General features: G+C 41.6%; 1 protein-coding gene across 26 annotated transcripts in view; it reads left to right on the top strand.

Annotated features, from left to right (window-relative positions):
- TCF4 (transcription factor 4) overlaps positions 1-14,561 on the top strand; it is a 990,735-nt gene that overhangs the window by 963,511 nt on the left and 12,663 nt on the right. For 12 of the 26 annotated variants that reach the window (XM_078674835.1, XM_078674838.1, XM_078674828.1 and 9 more), the window contains 2 exons: positions 5,380-5,566; positions 7,904-8,066. In XM_078674835.1, coding sequence (XP_078530961.1) covers positions 5,380-5,566; positions 7,904-8,066 — 350 coding nt within the window. The remainder of the gene's footprint in view (positions 1-5,379; positions 5,567-7,903; positions 8,067-14,561) is intronic. The other 14 variants (XM_078674849.1, XM_078674846.1, XM_078674847.1 and 11 more) reach the window with 3 other exon arrangements.

Below are 14,561 nucleotides of genomic sequence, written 5' to 3'. Positions count from 1 at the left end.
GCTGGTAAAAAAACCTGGTGGCTGAACTACTGCACCGAGGGTCTAAAGATATGATTGAATTACCAACATAATGACCTACTTTACAATAACAATTTCGACTATATGCAGCCCTACCGTGATTCCAACCTTGAAGCTTTAAAGAAAAGAACATTCCTGAGATAGATTCAGGCTACTCCATTTTCCTCTGGCTCGGTTTGAGAACCTTAGAATCCTTATCTCAGGAACGATGGCTCATCTTGCTTGTGTGGTTTAAACATGAAACTATAGAACGTATTTGAACTTCACCAAAGTTGTTAAATTTTTGGATACTCGCCCTTCAGAAATTATTTTATTGAGTCAACCAGTAAGACTGATAAAGAAGTAATCGGATTTTGTTTCACTAATCAAATCTCCTCTTTTATTAGTGCATTAATGAGATTTTTAGGTTTGGCTTATAGTCTTTTAAGAACCCAAGTGACAAATGTTTCCTTAACCTACAAACGATGTAGTTGTTGGTGACTTGTCTTTCTTCTTGGCAACATTTTTTTTTGTATCATGTTGTCAATTTTAGTCATTTTTATTTTGTGTGTACTTTAATCATTTTACAATAAAATGTAATCTATAGTTCAAGTATCATTAAAAGCACACAATATCATATCCATTGCATGGCTTCTAACTCTCCCATGCGCAGTTGCCTCAAGTCCCTAAACAATCCCCCTCTTCTTTGTAAAAACACATACGGAATATTTTGGCAGTTCACAGGAAAGTCGCAACCTAAAATAAGGAGAAACGTCCTGATTTTACTGAGCCTTTTCATCACTACAAGTACATTTTATTGAAAGAGAACAAGCACGAACACATTTTCAAAAGTGGCAGAAAATGAAAACTTGCAGAAAAGTCACTTCTGCTGTTGTCCTTGGGCGAATCTCTTGTGAAAATGTCATGTTGAAAATAAACGAATGAAGCCAAAATGTTCAGTTTTTAGTAAGTTCAACCTCTGTTTTATGTCAAGTGAATTTTATAGCTTTTATTGCAGTAGATGCAGAGTGCAGCAGATGCAATTTGAGTTGCTTTTGGATTAATTTTCAATTTGTTTGAATACTGCAGGATGACAACTTGATTCTTTTTAGAGGAATTAACCCCCAGATTCATCATGCTCCTCTTTTGCGAGTCCTTAATAGCGATTATTAAGGAATCGCTATTAAAGACTCGCAAAACAGGATGCATGTTGAAATCGCAAAATTTATAGCGATTTCTACAGCTTCCTTATTTGCGATTCGCTAATTGCTAATCGCAAATAAGGAAGACTCCCCATTCATTCCTATGGGCCAAAGGAATGAATGGGGAGTCATTCCTTATTTGCGATTAGCAATTAGCGAATCGCAAATAAGGAAGCGATTTCAAGGGTGCCAGGGTGTCCAAAGGACACCCTGTAGCACCCCTGAAATGGCAATTTACACTGGTGTTGCGCACACACATGTCCAAAGGACATGTGAGTGTGTAACATCCAACTTAGAAAAATGCACTTAAGTGCATTTTTCTAAGTTTTCGCTATTTACCACGAAGTTAGACTTCGCGGTAAATAGCGGCCCAAAATTGCGATTTCGCAATTCTAAAATGGTTCATGAATTGCATATAAGGAATCTCAAATAGAGATTCCTTAAATGCAATTCCTCGCAATTTAGCGATTTCAAATTTTACGATTTTTGCATTTGGGATGATGAATCCCAAATGCAAAAAAAGCGCTCGCAAATGGCCAGATTCACAGAATCTGGCCCTTTGCGAGCCGATTTTTGCTTCACGAATCTGGCTGTAATTGCCGAAATATTTTTTTAGAAATGTACAGCAGGAGCAGTGGAGTGTTTGTTGCACAAATTCAAAACTATAGTTTGAAGTACAGTTTGGTAGGAATGTCTGGGAGTTTTAAATATTTACTACAGGAAATCACCATCTGTTGTGTGATGCCCCACCAGATTGTTGCGCTACCTGATCTGCTGGCGTTAGAACACTCTGCACTTTAGCCCTGTTAAACAGTGGTAAAGTGCCTGTTCTCACATTTTAAACATGGTTTAATTGCCATGATCTTAATAGGTATATTTAACCTGTCTAAGACCCTAGTATATGGTACAAAATGAACCCAGGCCGGGGCCTAGAAGTTAAATGCCGCTAGAGAACTTCAGCACCTATTGTGCAATCCACTATAGTAGCAGTGTAAACATGGCTTCCAGCCTACCATTATAGCCTGACTGTACTAGTGCAAAACATGCACTGTGACTTGTCAAAATAAACCTTTTGACAGGTGAAAATATTTTTAAATATTAACCAGTCGCCCTTTTGTAAACCTTGTATCCCACAAGGCAAGGTGATTGGTATTTAAAACTAGAACCTGTAGAAATTTAAATGTAACATCCCTACAGTGACTAGCACCCAAACGTTCATTTACAGAAAGGCTGACCTGCCCATAGGGAAACACTGGGAAGCAATATTAAATAACGAATACTTTATCTTGGGAATGGGAGCAGCTAGAAAAATATGTAAACCACTATTTGTATTAGTTTTTAAAAATCCAATTCAGTTGTGAAGTTGGTTTTGTAATTAGTATTAAGGAAAATTAACTTTTGGAAAGTTAGTTTCCTGAACTGTCAGCAGGCTAATTAGCATAAACCTCTGCCAGCTCTCAGTGTATATTCGGCCTTGAATAGGTATGAAATACCTCCCCTGAGCAACCAATAAGCTCAGCTGAATGAGCAGAGATAACTGCTTGGAACTCCACAGAATATGCATGGTAGGGGCTGCAGCATTCTTTTTGACTAGTGTCCAGTCCTGCTTTTACGATCAGTTAAGGCACACATAACACTTGGAGCACTCCTGAAAGTGAGAGAACAGGATGCCAAGACAAATCTTCTGGCTCATCTGTTTGGTTGCTGAAGGACCCTGCTTTTGTCCTACTAGATTCTTGCTGTGGGTTTGTTGTGGGTATAGTTCCTACCTCAAACTGGATTTTAGTATTTCCTCATGGATGAAACTATATTTACCATAGTATACTGCCCACACACACTCACAGCCCTCTGTGCACAGGTTTAGTGTGACCGAACAATTGACCATCTTGGATTTGCCCTGACACATTGCATTTTGGGACTATTGTATTGTATTGTAGGTATACTTGTATAGCGCGGTCCTCTCGCTATTTGCAGTAAAACAAAGCAAAACGACGGCAAAATCGGTACCTCAGGGTCTTGGAAGTTTAGCCCCATTGGTTTAGGTTGTGTCTAGGAGTCACTCCACCCACTAACACTTGCCAGGCATAAATGTGGTATCTCCAGGCACCGACATCAGAACAGTGTTTGGACCTGCGCAAGATCAGGAGAGGACTAGATCTGCTGCCTGTAACCTGTGTGGAGCCCTTAAGAACTGGACCTGCTCTCTCTTGTAACCAGGATAAAGAACTGGACTCTAAAGGGCAGTTGACTGACCTCCTGTATGGCTACAGGGAGAAAAGCTGCTAGAGTCCTTTTCCTGGAAGTACCTAGCTGAACAATGGCAAGTTGACCCGTTAGACCTTGTGCTTTCCCTGAGGAGCTCGGGGCTTTAGACTAGTACTCCTGTGGTGAATGGAACTTAAATGACTACGTCAGAAGGTAAAATCTTGGACCAGGACGAACCTGATTGGTGTAATCAACCCACTCTCCACTGCAGTCAGCCTAGATCCCAGTCTGCAGCGCCCATAAAATGTCATTGGCGCTTTTCGTTTCTTGGCCCTATTTCTACTTAAAGATTTAAAAATTCATATGTTCGGTTCCCCTTATCGGATTTTTGTCATTTTAGTATCATTTTGCTTAATATAATTTATTCTCTTTTACTAATTCGGTTTGGGATTTTCAATGTTTGGCATTTTGACTTTATCCATTTTTTGGTACTGCATAAATACTTAACACATTACCCTAAGTTAGCCTGTTTGCTCGTTGCAATAGCTACTAGCGGGTTAATCACAGGTTAATTTAATTTCTTTGAGGGTTCACAATTACTATGATTATTCCTTGAGGCGGGTAGCCACATACCCTAAATAATATATGATTTCTTATATTTACACATTGCAGTACAGGTTTAGTATGTTGCAGTGCTTAAGTGTGTCATCTTTGTGCAGTGGGCCACCATTATGTAATGGAACAACCTCTGCTTTCTGGAATGACCAAATTTCAGTGGTCGGATGTATATATCTAGATATTGTTACAAAGAAATGAAATGTTTACACATTACTTACACTTATGCAGTGCTGTAAAATCACTCTTTACTTCCTGTTACTATGCTGTCGTTCCGAGGCAAGACGTTTCAAGCGTAGTTCCTGCGGTGACAAAGAAACAGCGGTGCATCTGCTACTGGAGGCTGTCTCTAGTTGACGTCCATGTTTGGGTCAGGCACTCTTTGGGCATTTGAGGTTGGAGCAAGCTAAAGTGAATAATAAAGTAAAGACATGCACAGTTGTATTTTGCGGACAATGCCGGTAAACGTGGTTTCTTAGGGCCTGAATGGGATTTATATTTCGGCGGACGAGATATCCGTCCCCATTGTGATGGAGTAACTCGTCCGCCTAAATCTAAATCAGGCCCATGGTGCAAAAAGAACCGCCCCATTGGCGAAGTCCTTTCCCGCGCCAGTTGTGTGCCCCACTCTTGGCATACCTCAGGACCAGGAACCCGCTGGAGTCATTTCACATAATGAATAGCTTTTAATCAAGTCTGGAAACGTGGCAACAGCCGTGTGTTCCATAAAGTCTTTATCGCTGTTTTTCGTAGGACTGGGGTGTTGGCAGGAGCGGCTCCCCTTTGGGTTTGAAGCCCCGTACTCGATTATATACCATAAACATTCATTTGGAAGGAACGCCTGGCTTTGGAAGGCCAGGCGACATTTTATATCTACTAAGCAGGGGCCCTGCCCACCATGGGAGCCGATGCAGTCGAAGGCTTTGTGGGAAAAATGGCAGGCCTGAGAATTATATCCCCTGAAATGGAAGCGGAATGCCAAATCAAAATTCCTGCAGGATTTCAGATAGCAATGGGGGAATTGGGAACCCTACAATTAAGCATATGGGCATTAAGATAATTGTCAGATCTGTTGGCGGACATGATAGAAGACAGATGGGTTCGAATCAGTGCGCTCCACTGCTGCACCCGGGGAGACGATTTGACGTTTTACCTGCCTGAGCTGCTCTGCCACATTTGTGACTAAATGTGCTGTACTGCATACTGTGCGAGGAGTTTGGTAATTAGGTGGATTATGGTGCACGGGCGCCATCTAGCGAATAGATTAAGCAAGCACGTAAATGTACTTCAATCTTCCAGATAAGTAAGTACTATATATATGCCTGAGCTGACATGTCTTGTCTCCAAATATTGTTTTTAGGTTGGGGCTCATCGTGAAGATGGCGTGGGTCTTCGAGGCAGCCATTCTCTCGTGCCAAACCAGGTGCCTGTCCCACAGTTGCCAGTTCAGTCTGCCACGTCCCCCGACTTGAACCCTTCCCAAGATCCATACAGGAGTGAGTATGCCAAAGAAATTCAGCAACTAAAATCTATCTTTTACCGCCAATGTAAGTCGCCCTCATTGTTTTTTTTTTACTATAATAATGTTAAAGTTTTTCAACTTTCTTTGTCATATCATGGAATATGTTGACTTTCTATTTATAAAACCCCCAGCACACGGTAAATGTAAGATTTATTGAGCATTTCTTCCTTTCTTTATTCAAAGAGACACCTTTCCAATGCGCAATATTTTTATTATAGCCAAGAAAAGGGCCGCATCTTTTTTCTGTCCTGTAAGGCTGCACTCTTCATAATCTCAAAGCAACGTAAATCGGTGCTTTTTCTAGTTCCTTCGCCATTGTACAAATCAGGTACCCACAAGTGTAACACTTGATTTATTGTAATTAGTAGCCTCAGATACAGCATTAATTTCTTAAAGATTTACATATTAAATATGGTTTTACTTACCTCCCCGTTTTGGGATCAGAATTACGCTTGTACTCTGTCAACTATTTACGCCCTGTTGTCAGAATGAGGGAGTGAAACGCCTGCTCCCGGACCTCCATCTCTGGGAGGCGGTGGACTGAACAACATTTGTCATGTGTGATCCCCGACTAGAGGACTGGACTCCCATTTGTTAATAAATGTGCCAGCTCACGGGGCAAAAACACCAAAAAACACTCATTGGAACAGTGTCATTAACTTTATGTACAGCACGATTATAAAAACCCAATCCTTTTGTTGTAAGTAACTCATAGTGTTAAAGTAAAAGAGTGTATTGTAGAAGTACATATGTATTTTCCCTTCAAGAATCTAATAAATGTAATGTAAAAGAACTAAAACGGCATTCATAAAAAATCTCATTTTCAATATAATTTTCCATTATGCATTTCAATTATTACTGCAAAACGTGTGTTGTCCACTGTTCTATAATGTTATAAGAAACATAACTGTGTACTTTGTGGTTTACCCTAGCTATGTTAAAGCATCCCTTTAATTTGAGCAACCTGCAGTGGTTCTACTGACTCAACAGAGGCAAAGGTCCATTATCCAAATATTTTACCCTGAAAGTATCTCTGCAGCAGACCATGGATGGGCAGAGGAATCTAAGTCAGGCCAAAGGGTTGTGGTCAGTGGGTTAATCATACTCGATTATCAATGAAGCCACTTGTGATTTTACACTCTTCCTCTGACCCACAGGCCCACTCTGATGAAGGGACATGGGATACAGTGGCTGGAGGCAAATTGCTGCCAATAGACCTAGAGTCTAACATTTCACGCTGCTCATTTTACTGTCAAAATATTGGGCAACTACGATTACCTCTACAAATACATGCATATGTAACCAATCAGGATGCTGTCTTTCTAACCCGCATTAACTTTCATTTTGTGATATGATAGCCATGGGTGAAATTTGCTACAAGAAATTGTTTTGAAGGTGCTTTGTACTGCAAAACATGAGCTGCTATTTGTTTACAATATAATTATCAGACACGGACTTAACATCAGAAGCCATGTGTCATCATGCAGTGGAAATTGAGCTCTAGACAGCTCCTGGCACTGCCTTTAGCTTGGTTTGAAACCGCGGGTATAGGAAGAGTAGCTACAAGTTATACACAAGGCTGTCCCAGTGATTACAGACCTCCTAGTGCCCATGTCTCCTGTGAGCTTCTCATTTTATCAGAGTGAACATAATTAGAAGCCATGACATATGGCACTTCCAGCAGTGGTGAGCTCATTTAAGTGGTCAGGATCATCTTCTGTTTTAGAATGTTGCACAGTTTTTCTATAAGACAAGTTTTGTCTATTTATTGGTCTCATGTCGATGTCTCAAGATAAAGAGAAGACCTGTGGGGTTCTCCTTGCCGTGCTCTTCTGGAAGGACTTTGTATATACTTAAATACAGTTATAGTGGCATGTCTTAACGGATATTGACTTCTTCCCCATAGTAATCGCTTGGGCCACTCAGTTGATTTTAGAAGCCCTTGTTTCCCATCCCTCAACGCTAGCAGATGGGGGCTGTTACCAATTTAGCCTACCAGTGATGGCTGGAAGTCTCAAAGGCCAGACTATAGAGCCTTCCAATCATCGACGATTTAAGTAGCATAACACTTCATATGTTGACTCTTGACAAATGTTTGTTTGATAGTCTAAGGGTCACAGTAGAAACGGCTCAAGGCCCTGGAGCCCAAGAGAAAGCCTTATTTCACTGGCCAGGCTCAACCTTTTCATTCCAATGTGTCTGACATCTGATACTGCTGTTGTTTCGCTTTTTTGGGGATGCTTGATGATCATTTTTGCTCTGCTTTTGTTTTGAAAATGATCGTTTTGTATACATTTAATGCGCTCTATTTGATGCTATTTAAAAATCATGATTACAGTGAAACAAATGTGTTTGTGCTCAGGTCTGGCCAGTGGATTGCAGGGACAAAGCGTGTCTCCTGGCAGCTCAGAAATCAAGTCGGACGACGAAGGGGATGAAAATCTCCACGACTCTAAATCTTCGGACGACAAGAAATTAGAAGATGACAAGAAGGATATCAAATCAATTACGAGGTCAAGATCTAGGTAACAGTATATAGTAGCGTCGCTTCATTTAATTCCAATAGTGGATTTCGATGAAGTGAACAGACTGGATTATGGAGAAACCAAGATTTTATTTCCTCTGGCTGCTAGCTGGTATTGCTTAATGCCTTAGGGGACCCAAGGGCCTGGCATGGTAGCTTTAACGTGCTATCATTCCAGATTTATGTACTCTTACGACAAAGGTTAATATTACAATTTAATCATGAATTTGAAAAATTGCACAATGCATTCCACCACCCAGTTATTTGCATCCTTTGATTAACTTGCTCTGCCGTTAGTCAGTTTTTTTTCTATTGTCTATAAAATAATACTTTAAATGTTTTCTGGTGTTGTTAGCTCAGAGGCACACCAGCACACTTTAGTGAAAACCATCTTCACAATTACTAGAAAACCATCCCTCAAATTGATAGTTAAAGGCATTAAAGTTATTCAGTCTTCATGCCTCTGTGTCATTGTCACATGATCCCACTCCCACATGAATGTGTCATCTGAGGGAACAGGGGCGTATGCAGGTGCCGTTTCTTTCATATAACCTACTGTGTACAGCAGAGGTGTGCCTGGACAGGCATTGTACATGATTGGTTATCTGCATTAATAATATACATTTAACTGGACCTTGGTGAAATAAAATCAGTGTTAAATTCTTTTTTGATGTGAAACAATTTCACTTCCTCACCAATCATGGAAATGAACTTTAATTTCTCCTATTTATAGGGAATGATTTGAAGTGCTTTGAGGGCATCTTCACAATCTGAAAAGTGAGGAGTGACCTCAAAAGGTGCTAATGACCCGTAAAATCCCCCACAAAAATAAACATGAAAAATGAGTACATCGATCCTTGAGGAGGTTTGCTCCATAATCAATGCATTGACAAAGCGTGCTGCTCTCAAGCACTTTCATATCTGTATCTGTAATATCTAAATGTACCTCTGTGTTGATGGCTGGTGATCATCTGTGGGGACTGCATTGTGTATCATCTAAAAATATTTTGTAGACATTTCTGTTTATTAGAAAGTATTTACTTAAAACCATTTGTACGATATTCTAGTTGATTTTCTAAATGTGAACATGTGTTAATATTCAATATTATATTCGTGCATCCTGAGAGAATGAAAACAAGAGAATTCTCTTTAGACCCACTCGTGTAAGGCGGTGCCTTATAACATGAAACACAGAAAGCAACCACCATATTTATGTTTAGTTTTAAGTAGGTTAGGATTGTCTTGATACAACCAAGATGGATCGCACACCACTAGCCTCTCCTCCGGGTCGACCCTTAGCACTCTGGTACATGTAGTGCATGTAGATGGACGAGTAAAAAGTAGTTCACCACAGTTGGTGCGAGTAGTTACTCGTTATCCCCAAGTTCTCTGGACCCGAGACATGGCCCGGGTTTCGGGACAGTTTCCCTCGTCAGCAGAGCAGTGTTTGGGGTGGATGAGAAGGCCGCCAAGTAACCGTCACAGGCCCTGATGCCTCTCCGGCACGCAGGTGCGTCTCCATGAGCTCGTCAGCTCAGGGCTCACGGGAGCCGTTTAAGTACAACCAAGATGGATCGCACACCACTAGCCTCTCCTCCGGGTCGCCCCTTAGCACTCTGGTACATGTAGTGCATGTAGATGGACGAGTAAAAAGTAGTTCACCACAGTTGGTGCGAGTAGTTACTCGTTATCCCCAAGTTCTCTGGACCCGAGACATGGCCCGGGTTTCGGGACAGTTTCCCTCGTCAGCAGAGCAGTGTTTGGGGTGGATGAGAAGGCCGCCAAGTAACCGTCACAGGCCCTGATGCCTCTCCGGCACGCAGGTGCGTCTCCATGAGCTCGTCAGCTCAGGGCTCACGGGAGCCGTTTAAGTACAACCAAGATGGATCGCACACCACTAGCCTCTCCTCCGGGTCGCCCCTTAGCACTCTGGTACATGTAGTGCATGTAGATGGACAGGTAAAAAGTAGTTCACCACAGTTGGTGCGAGTAGTTACTCGTTATCCCCAAGTTCTCTGGACCCGAGACATGGCCCGGGTTTCGGGACAGTTTCCCTTGTCAGCAGAGCAGTGTTTGGGGTGGTTGAGAAGGCCGCCAAGTAACCGTCACAGGCCCTGATGCCTCTCCGGCACGCAGGTGCGTCTCCATGAGCTCGTCAGCTCAGGGCTCACGGGAGCCGTTTAAGTACAACCAAGATGGATCGCACACCACTAGCCTCTCCTCCGGGTCGCCCCTTAGCACTCTGGTACATGTAGTGCATGTAGATGGACGAGTAAAAAGTAGTTCACCACAGTTGGTGCGAGTAGTTACTCGTTATCCCCAAGTTCTCTGGACCCGAGACATGGCCCGGGTTTCGGGACAGTTTCCCTCGTCAGCAGAGCAGTGTTTGGGGTGGATGAGAAGGCCGCCAAGTAACCGTCACAGGCCCTGATGCCTTTCCGGCACGCAGGTGCCTCTCCATGAGCTCGTCTTGATAACTCACGCATCAGTTTATGCAAAGAACGAATAATTAAGTTTTGTATATTGTTTCAGAGTTTACTTCAAGTACTCTAGTTTGATTTTGGGCTTGTGACTGAGGGTTTAAATATCTGTTTCAGCACCTATCAATTTATCTTATCTTGAGGAAATTAATGTATCCTCCTGCGATTATGTTCCCTTATGTTTCAGAATTCCAATAATTTAACCGTTGCTATCAAAACCGTACAGACAATTACATCTACATTGACTTGTTTCTCAAATTGTTCAAACAGGTTTTCTGCAATGTATTTTAGAAAATCCACCTCTTTTTGTATAACTTTTTCAGCTAAATGGCCATTGAAACTGAATTATCTTGAAATCTGTTCTATAAGATCAACGTCGTTAAATGTATGCCAGGACTATAGTTTCTAGTTAAGCTAACCAAGTGTTCATACATTTGGTTCTCTCCAGATATTGTGTTTTGAGTGGTCTCATCGCTTGGAACTGAACTCCCAAGATTTTAATGGGCAGTCATGCCAGATGTGCATACCATTTCTAAAAGACAACATAGGTCCCTGTGACGACAGAAATTAAATTATAATAACAATCAGGTTTTGAAATTCAAAACAATGTTTTAATATCCAAAAGTATCAATAGAATTTTTAAAAACCTAAAAATGCAGTGGGTGGTTTACCTGACGTGAAGAAGTGCTCAGGCAAAAAAAGTGACAGGTCTCTGGCGCACAAAAAATCAATCAATTTTATATTTATTGTGCTTCAGGCTTAATTGATTCTCCATTTTACCAATACTTAAAATGGCCATCTTTTCAGATTTTACTGCGGACCGGCCACCACTTGATTCTACATCTTAGCAAACTCATTTCCACTATACTCCAGATTGAATGGGCATATGCCTTCTTGGTTACAATGTGACTCTTTTGCCTAATTATGGCAATATGTAACTATTCAGGCCAATATATAAGTTTATCCTGATGATGATCCTATTATGTGAAAAGGATCGAAACACTGTCAACACTATATGCAGACACATCTGTGTATTAATTCATTGTAATATCGAGGGTCTGTATTCTAACTGATTTAATTGTAATGCAAACATTGCACCTTTAAGTCAAATTCTATTTATACTTTTGGATACTAAAACATTGTTTTGAATTCTAAACATTGATTGTTGTTATAATTTAATTTCTTTCCCCATACGGACTTCTGTCTTTAAAATAATACCTCAGGTCCCTATGAAACTCAGGGCTACCAGTTGAATCTTGAAACAGAGATGTGCATACATTGACACTCTGTCAATGGATGCATTCAGCACTATGCTGGAATATATGGATCGCTTTATTCAAAGAGAGCTAACCCTAAAGATAAGTGCGAATACATATTATATTAGTGAAATGAAAATATTAAGAGTCTGTTAAAATGTTCCTGTTTCCGTGACTGATGAATTAATTAACTCGATCAGTCCAATAAATTTGCTGAGAATATCTGAATAACATACTAGTAGTATATTCCAGCCATTAACTGCCTTAAGATGTGTGTGTATATATATATATATATATGTACATATATATATATATATATATATATACATATATATTTGTATACACAAGAACAACAATTTATTTGCCAACGGGGACTACAGTCTATAATAGTTATATAAACAGCAAAGTCCACCGTGGGACTCTTTTCTGAAAAAGAGACCCTCTCCTCCTGCACCTGTCTGGGGGAGCCAATACTCAATGTGATATTTAAAAATCCCAAGTGGTAAGTATCTACTTTAGTAGTGTTTTACACAAAAATAATGCTCAAAAAGATATATGTTAATGATCACAAATTGCTCAAACGGGTTTCAGAAAATATTTTTAGTAATATTCTTAAATTTATATGCAGATACTGTGACAACACTAAACATAAGTGCAGACAACACAGTGCTCCTGTGTGTGAATAAATATAGAATATATACAAAGGACACACTTCAAATAATCACCAACCTACAAAGACACCTTCATCTGCACCACCACCACCGAGGCCTGAACAGACTATATGGAGCACCTCAAATTCACATTACAAATCACATCAAATTTCACACTGGTTAGGACACTAGTCTATACCACCCACAAGGCCCAGAGCAAACATCGCAAACAACATTAGAAACGTCACCACCCCCATCGCTAGCACTTTCATCCACTTAGGCGACCTCAGTTTCCATCTGAAGATCAGCCTGAACCCAAGTCATCTGCCCCTCTTGACACCCTGGAACTAACCCAACGCGTCATGGAACCCACCCATGCCGCCAGACACATCCTAGACGCTTCTTCACATCTTTCAACAACACGATGACCAACACCTGTCTCCTGGATAGATCACGCCATTTAAATTGAAATCCATCAACATCGAAGAGCCCCCACAGCAGGCCCAGCATGCGGACACTGGAACAGACTAACAGAAGCAGACTGGACAACTGCCGTACACAAGGACAAACTGGAACCCATAGACATCCTGGCACACGACATCAAGAACTTCAACAAGTGGATTACCTACTGCGCCGACTCTCTTGCCCCCATGAACAAAACAAAACAGCAAAAACCAGAATACAAGTCAGCTGGTAAACAGAAGCTCTCAAAATGCACTACAAACAACTGGAACAGAAATGATCAGCAAAGCGGAAGTGGAAACATTCACTTTCAAAGCCACACAGAGGAGGTAACACCAGCTCATCTGAGAAGTCAAGAGGAAGGCCCTAGTTGAACAAATAAATAAGAGCTCCAACAGCAGCAAAGAATCTTTGTAATTATCAGAGATCACCACACCTACAGCTGTCACCGGAAACATCAACCCATCACAAGTACTGTGTAACAAACCTCTTAAACTTCTTCTGCAGCAAAATTACAACCATTTACAGCAGTTTCACACCCTCCCCAAACAACCAGATCTCCTGGTCCTCTCCAGACAGCTCCCAGTGATGAAAGCAGTCAAGACAATCATCACATTGGACACCATTAGCACAGAGGAAAGCACAACATTCATGAAGACCATTCACTCTTCCCCCACCACATCTTCGTAAAAGGAGCAGTAAATCTCAGGGAGGCCCCCACACCTATCCTCAAAGCCTCGAACAGTACAGCCAACTTCCTGGAACCTTGGAAACACGCATCCATCAACATTTTCCTTAAGAAACCTTAAGCTGACCCGACCAGCCTTGCCAATTACCAACCAAGATCTGTCATTCCCTGCCCAGCTAGAGTCCGGGAAAAAGCCATCAACAAGTGCCTCTCTGACTACCTCCCCAAACACCAGCCTCTCAACACCACATAATCAGGATTCACACCAAAACACAGCATGGAAACCACCCATATAGCATCAGTGAATGACATCTGGATGATCCTCAACTGGGGGTGGAAGGACTGCAGCCCTTATCCTTCTGATCCTATCAGCAACCTTCAACACGTCGCCCACCCCATCCTAATCGAATGACTCCCCAAAGTAGGCAGTTAGGGACTTGCCCTCAAATAGATCTGCTCCTTCCTCACTAGAAGAACTGTATCTGTCGACATGCCTTCCTACGACTCTGAAGCATGAGATATTATTTATGGAGTCCCGTAGGGCTCCTCGCTCAGCAATGCTCTTCATATTCTACATGACCCCGCTGGCCGACGACATACGAGCTCACAATATAACCATCCTCCCTTATGCAGACGACATGCAACTGGTACTGTCCCCCATGGACAAAACACCCAACACTAGGATCAGGTTCACCACACGCATAACCCAAGTGGCCACCTGGGTGAAATCCAGTTGTCTCAAATTGAACTCTGACAAGACCGGGGTGGAAGTCTTTGGGAAGAATGCCTCGCTATGGGGCTCCCACCTGGTGGTCCACAGACCTTTGAACCGCCTGAGCCCTCTTTGCATGAAAAACCTCGTAGACAACAAACTAGACATGACTGCTCAAGTCAAAGCAGTGGTCTTGGCCTGCTTTAACACACTAAGGACACTAAAGAAAATCTTAAGTGACTATAAGA

Source organism: Lissotriton helveticus, chromosome 2_1, assembly GCF_964261635.1.
Source record: "Lissotriton helveticus chromosome 2_1, aLisHel1.1, whole genome shotgun sequence".
Taxonomy (NCBI): domain Eukaryota; kingdom Metazoa; phylum Chordata; class Amphibia; order Caudata; family Salamandridae; genus Lissotriton; species Lissotriton helveticus.
This window is presented reverse-complemented; position numbering and strand designations above follow the sequence as displayed.